Here is a 6,677-nt window from a genome sequence, read left to right on the forward strand (position 1 = left end):
AGGTCTCACTTTGGCTCAGGCTGGTCTCAAACCTGTGAGCTCAGGCAATCCACCCACCTCTATCTACCAAGTACTGGGATTACAGGTGTGAGCCACTATGCCTGGTCTCCCTTATTCTTTATGAGACCCTCTGCCCACCTGTTAAATGGACTACTAATCCGCTAGCACCTGGGCAGTGCTGTATAACCTTAAGTCTCCAGCTTACGGTAACTCTCTGGGCTAGGTATCAATGGGAGATGGAGCATATACAGAAGTGTGACCACCTAGGACTCTTCCATGTCCCATCCTACAACAGAGGATGTATTGGATAGGAAGCCCCTTTTCCCCCAAGAAGGAGGGCCCATGGGTGGCCTATGACATAGAGGCAAGGACACGGTACTGAACCTTCTCACATCTTTATTTGAAAGGCACAGCTAAGCCCACCCTCGATACAGCATTTTTCACTTCTCTCTGTAGAGATCAAACGACTGAGCACAAGAAAAGCTGACTATATACAGACACAGGTGTGGGTGTTGCTTTTTTTTTTTAAACATTTTTAATATCCCCTTTCTTTAAAGTCAAGCTAGTATACTGGGAAAGGAAAAATAAAATCAAATTAAAACCAACACAACTTTAGTACCCTCATCTTTATTTGGGAAGGGGAGAAGGGAAATCCTGGGTCACCTGCCCCCACCTGGCCTGTCCCAGATAAGCTTGCCTCTTTTGTTGAGTGATGACCAGGTGGGTGTGGGGGTGTCTGGAACTAGCAGAGGTGGTGAGCAGGACAGGAGCTGGAGGTAAAAGTGGGAGCAGACCTGGGACCCAAGGGGAAGACTTAAGAGTGCCCAGGATGGGGAGGGGACAGCTAGCAGTGTTTGCATGCAGTGCCAGGGCAGGAGCTGTTTCATGTGCCCCGAGGGGCCCAGCGAGCAGACTGTCAGTTACAGGTGTTCAGAATAGGGAACTGCTGGGGGTGTTGGATTTCTTGAGGTTTTGCTCCCTTGTGACCTGGTCCCCCATTTGCCCCTCTAGGCCTTAGCTTGCCTCATCTGTGTTATGAGCAGGTATTTATTCACCTATCTGAGCTGCAGGGGAGGAGGGAGGAAGAGGCCAGGGGGGACAGGAACAAAGCTAGCAGTAGCACAAGAGCAGGGCCAGGGCCCCAGCAGGTGGCTACCATAAATATTATACTACCAGAGCTTAGCCAATCCCAAGCTATACTGTGTCTTGTGCTAAACATTCCTTTCTCTCCATGCCTCTGTCTCCCCTTTGTTTCCCCCCCTCCCTGACCCTCCCCATCCCAGCGGCTGCCTGCTAATCTGACTTCTCGCCATCATCCTCCTGGTGGGTGTCTCCATCATGCCCGTTCTTGTCTTCCTTGGAGAGGTGGGCCTGGGAGCCCAACGCGGACAGTGAGAGGAGACCAGTGCCTGCGCTGACAGCTGGCAGCGAAGGTGGCTGCAGCCCCACAGGCAGTGGAGTCAGAGGCAGGGCCAGAGCCTGCAGCTGAGATAGCTGGTGGGCTTGGAGCTGCTGCTGCAAGGCCAGTGGAAGGGAAGCATTAGCTGTCACAGATCCACCTGTCACCTGCCTGCCTACCCACCCACCCATGCAGGTTCCCAGACCTACTCGGATGATGGAGTTCAGCTCAGGAGCAGTGACCTGCTTAGCCCTCTCGATGGCTCCCAAGACCTGCTGCTGGTGCTAGAAGAGGGACATGGTGAGAGAAAAGGAAGGTTATTTGTCCCAATCCTTGAGGGGCGGGGGGAAGGCACAACAATCCCAGTAGAAGCTCTATTATTAAATGGGCTGCCCACCCCCACAGTGGATTTCCACCTCAAAAGAAACTCCATAGCTTCAGCCACTTCCTTTCACCAAGTCTCAGTCTCTTTATCTGGCTACTGGAATAGCACAGAAAACTCTAAGCGGTTTGTGCCAGATATTTAGGGAAAGACCTCTGGGTGAGTCAAAGGGAAGTATCGTGACCTGTCCTATGTGCTAAGTCACATGTAAGGCAGTGAAAGATGTGAGCCTTTGTGCAGTACACAGCCTGTCCAACTGTACTCTAAGTCCTGATCCTAAGAACTCAGAGACTATGTTCTAAGATGTGCTCATCTAAACATCTCTCCTTCCACAGCTGGGGAAGGCCCAGGGAATTCTGGAAGTGCTGGACTAGGAGACCAGGTTCAGGTGATTTCCTCTGACAGCTCTCCCCCAAATTCTTACTGTCTTGCCATCAGATGTAGAATTCACCAATCTCCTTTTTTGCCTTGGCTACCAGGAAGCCGTCTAGATCTGAAAGGCTCCAAGAACCCTCTTCTCTGGGGCTTTCATTGTATCCTTCTAGACTCACCTCTAGATAATGGGATAAGTCTAGAAATGGGCAAGTAAGTCATTTGAAGGATACTGAGCTATGAACAGGGATTAGAGAAAATGACTTTTTTTTTTTTTTTTTGAGACAGAGTCTCAGTTTATTGCCCTTGGTAGAGTGCTGTGCCATCACAGCTCATAACAACCACCTCCAACTCCTGGGCTTAGGCGATTCTCTTAGTCAGTCTCCCGAGTAGCTGGGACAACAGGAGTCTGCCACAATGCCCAGCAATTTTTTGTTGTTGTTGCAGTTTGGCCGGGGCCAGGTTTGAACCTGTTACCCTCGGTATATGGGGCCAGTGTCCTACCCACTGAACCAGAGGTGCTGCCCAGAAAATGGCGTATTTTTGAGTAAATGTAGCAGGGAACAGAAGCTGGGCCTTACATGGCCTAAAGTTGGCTGGAGGACAGGGCAGGGGAGTATGGAGACCTCATGCCAAGACTCTCAGAACCCAAAAAAGGGGAAGAAAAGCTGGGTATGTGTAAATGTGTTTAGTCGTGCACGTGCAAATTGGTGAGTTTAATTTCACCATGTACCTACATGTCTGTGTCCATCTTCCTGTTGTGTTTATGATGTGTCTATGTTGGTGTCTATCTGCAGGGCTGTTTGTGTTCATGTATGTGTGCATACACCCCTGTCCTTGGTCCAAAGAGCTCTGCATGAGACTTAGGAGGGTGAAAAGAGTAAAAGAGGGGAAAAAAGTCTTGGTGCAGTTCTGATGCATTTGACGTTTTTTACCCATGAAATGACTCACTCAGGCTGGGAATACCATAGCAGGGTGAGGCCCTCACTCCACCTCCCTGATGCCCTGGGGTTCTCTAGCCTGGGGAGTCATCTTCACAAGCAGAATTTGGTGTCTGGGAGGCCAGAGAGGGGGAGGCACGTGCCCTACCCTGCCAGATGGCTGGGCAAGTTCATGGACTGTTTACTCCCCCCACCCACCTCCCGGAAGCCCTGGCTCTGCTTACCTCTTGGGAGAGGTAGGGCAGGACCTGGGCACAAATCCCATTCAGCCTCTTGACGATTTCAGCCTGCAATACACAGACGCTTCAGTCCCAAAGTGTGTGGCAGGTGCAGACCAGCCCCAGGAGGCCAGCACGGGGCCAGCCCTTGATACCTGCCCAAGGAATTCTTGCTAAGAGCGGCTAGGTCAGGCTGGGAAAGCATTAGCAAAGCTCTTTTCAGGCCCAAGGGCACCTAATCAATGTCCAAGGCAGGACCAGAAAGTGGCTCTCTGCCTGTAGCTTAGGGTGAAGGGAGCCAGGCCAAATTGGGGCTCAGCTGCTCGGGATCAGGAGACTCTGGGAGGACCACATACAGAACCTCACAGGTAGTGAGCAGTCCGAGGGTAGCTCTGAGGGTACTGGTATACCATAGGAACATAGGGATGGGTGTGGATGGCAAATCATGGAGAAGGTCTCTGCCCCTTCCTTATAGGGAGAAAAATCTCCCAGGGAGACCTGAACAAGAGACAGAGAGCCTGGGTAGGGCTCAGGACGGTAACAAGAGGGTTGCCTTGGCGTCTGGCAAGGGGCACTACCTGCCTTGGGGTGCCTAATGGTGGTGGGGGGGAAGAGGAGGGAAACAGAGGCATACCTGCTTGTGCATCTCAATGTTCAAGCCATAGGACATCTCATAGTACTGTGTGGGGAGAGAAAGAGAAAGACATGGGAGCAGGGAAGCATGGGGCGCCAACAGGAAACAAAGAGATGGGGGAGTAACAAAGAGGGGAGACAGGAAGAGACAGCTGAGAAGGTAGGGGAGAGGCAGGTGGGAGGGAGACAGAAAGCAAGAGGGGGAGAGACACCCGTACCCAGAGTCCCAGCAAGCATAGGACAGAGGTCCTGCTAGGGCTGTGGGTGGGGAAACTTTAGGTCCCATGCCCACCCCCCTCCCCCATTCTAGGACTCCTACTAATCTTTTGTCTTTTTATATCTTTGTGGGTGAGCCAGACTCTGTAAAGTTTGCCTCTCTGGTTATAAATAATGATAAACAAAGCCTACTACTTGGTTCTGGGGCCAGCAGCCATTTACTCCATCCCCAAGCCCTAGATCAAAGCCTGCTCCTCCCCTGCTCCAAACCCTTGCATGGCTCCCTATCACCCTGGGCAAAAAAGCCATGTTCACTCCCATCATCATGAGGTCCAGCAGGATTCTACTCATTCTTCAAAACCTGACATAACACCCCATTTCTCCATGCAGCCTCCCTTAGACAATATTGGCTGGGAGGATCAATGTCTGGTTCTGGGTTCCCCACAGTCTATGAGAACTGGGCTGTGGGTTGAGTTCTCTTTGAACCCTGGCATTACTGGACTGTGGCCAGGCCATTGGTCCGGGAGAGGTGGATGGGCATGGCAGGAGAGGGGGGCACTGATGCAGAAATTGCTACCTGGCAGGTACAAAACAGAACAAATAATTCTGGCAGCAAGAAGGAAGTATCCCAGTTCTCCCCTCAATTCTCCCTTATCCCCCATGAGTAGGGCTCAAGGGTATCTCAGCCTCCTGCCAGGGGCCCCCTGGGGTGCTCCTCCCAGATCTTGGGTGTGGAGGGGTTAAGAGTGCAGATGCCCAGATACTGGCAGTGGGGCGGGACCTGGCTGCTCCCCCACGTCAGTTCCTGACTGTTGGCTTTCACAGCCAGTGCCTCCTCCTCCTCTGCCAAGGACAGCCGGGGACCTGGCGAGCCCGGTCTGCAACCCGGCGGTTTGGCACCTCGGCCACTGCCTGGGCAAGCTGCCAGGCCGGCAGGGGCTGACTGAATGGAGAACAGCCCCTGAATGCCCGCACTTCCCAGGGGAAGTGGCCACCAGGGTGTAGAGATTGTAGGCAGCAGCTGCCGGCACCAGAGGAGGGCCTGGGGTCCTCCATGCCTGCCCACTGGGCCCAGGGGCCAAGATGACTATACCATCACATAGTGACGCTGCATCTCCGACTTCTCGCTGGCCAACTTGTCACACTCAAGCTTTAGGCTGGGAAAACACAAGGGGAGATAAGGTGGTGACACCGATTGGAAAAGGCTAGGCTCAGGTCCTCTCTGCCTACTGTGCATAGGGTGAAACTGAGGCTCCAAACACCTCAAGTCCCCAGCAAGGGCAAGATCAGTCCTTTCTTGGAGGACAAGTCACAAATTCTGATGTGGGGAGGTTGAGGAACAAACACTGAATTGAGGGGCAGAGGAGTTGGGAATAGTTGAGTTTGGGAAAGCCTCAGGAGCTTAAGTACAAAACTGGGAATATGAAACCAGTCTTGCACATCTGGGGGTAAAAAATAATAAAAATATAAGTCAGAATAAGCTCAGCAACCCTCAGTCAGGGAGAGATCTGAACAGTTAACCTTTTATAATCGCCACGAGGTCTTTATTGTCATCATCACTCTCATCTACAAATGACGTAATAGGTGCCCAGAGAGATTGAGTAACTGGCTCAAGGTCACACAGCCAAGAAACCCAAACTCTAAGCCACAGGGGAAAATTTTCTGGACCCCAACAGATACTGCAAAGAGGCTGAAAGGGTGCAGGGTTACCAGGGATGGCCCTGGGCTGGACTCTTCAAAGGGTACTAACATCACTGTGGGGGCTTGGTTTCCCTGGAGGGTTAAGTAGGAAGAAGGTAGGACAAGCTATGGCCTCATTTCTATGTTACGGGATCCAGGTGGCTAACACTGTAGCTTCTTTCAGGCTTTCCCAGTTAGGGTAAGCGGTAGCCCTTCCTCAAAGGCCCCAATGAGGGCCTCAGGGTACAAGGGATCATTAGCTTGAAGCCAGCCAGTCCAGAACTAGTGTTGGTGACGGGAAGGTGTGGACAAGCCTCTGTTCTTGACACTCTTTATAAGTCCAATCGTGGGGTCCCCGTGGACCTGGCTGTGGCTTCATGTCCACATTTACCACCCCTCACAGTACAAGGCCAGACAGCCTGGGTTCAAAGCTCTGCCCAGCTCCTTCGATGCTGTGTGACTCTAGGCAAACTCCTACCTCTCTGGGCTTCAGTTTTCTCCTTGGTTTCAGTCTAACCTTCTAGGATAAGATGGTGAGGATTCTAATGAATTCACACACACACGAAAAAAAAATTTTTTTTTTTTTTTTTTTGAGATAGAGTCTCACTTTCTTGCCCCTGGTAGAGTGCTGTGGTATCATAGCTCACAGCAACCTCAAAACTCTTGGGCTTCAGTGATTCTCTTGCCTCAGTCTCCCAAATAGCTGGAACTATAGGCATCCACCACAACACCTAGTTATTTTGTTAGAGATGAGGTCTATCTCTTGCTTAGAGTGGTCTCGAACTTGTGAGCTCAAGCAATCCACCTGCCTCAGCCTCCCAGAGTGCTAAGTTTTT

General features: G+C 51.6%; 1 protein-coding gene across 1 annotated transcript in view; it reads right to left on the minus strand.

Moving 5' to 3' along the window:
* Positions 1-379: 379 nt before the first annotated feature.
* AES (amino-terminal enhancer of split) overlaps positions 380-6,677 on the minus strand; it is a 9,469-nt gene continuing 3,171 nt past the window's right edge. The window contains exons 2-6 of the mRNA XM_012804464.2: positions 5,255-5,318; positions 3,947-3,991; positions 3,319-3,381; positions 1,609-1,683; positions 380-1,515 (exon numbers count right to left, since the gene is read on the minus strand). Coding sequence (XP_012659918.1) covers positions 1,294-1,515; positions 1,609-1,683; positions 3,319-3,381; positions 3,947-3,991; positions 5,255-5,275 — 426 coding nt within the window. The 5' untranslated portion in view covers positions 5,276-5,318 and the 3' untranslated portion in view covers positions 380-1,293. The remainder of the gene's footprint in view (positions 1,516-1,608; positions 1,684-3,318; positions 3,382-3,946; positions 3,992-5,254; positions 5,319-6,677) is intronic.

The sequence above is a fragment of the Otolemur garnettii genome, unplaced genomic scaffold, assembly GCF_000181295.1.
Source record: "Otolemur garnettii isolate 467f Iridium unplaced genomic scaffold, OtoGar3 scaffold00029, whole genome shotgun sequence".
Classification (NCBI taxonomy): domain Eukaryota; kingdom Metazoa; phylum Chordata; class Mammalia; order Primates; family Galagidae; genus Otolemur; species Otolemur garnettii.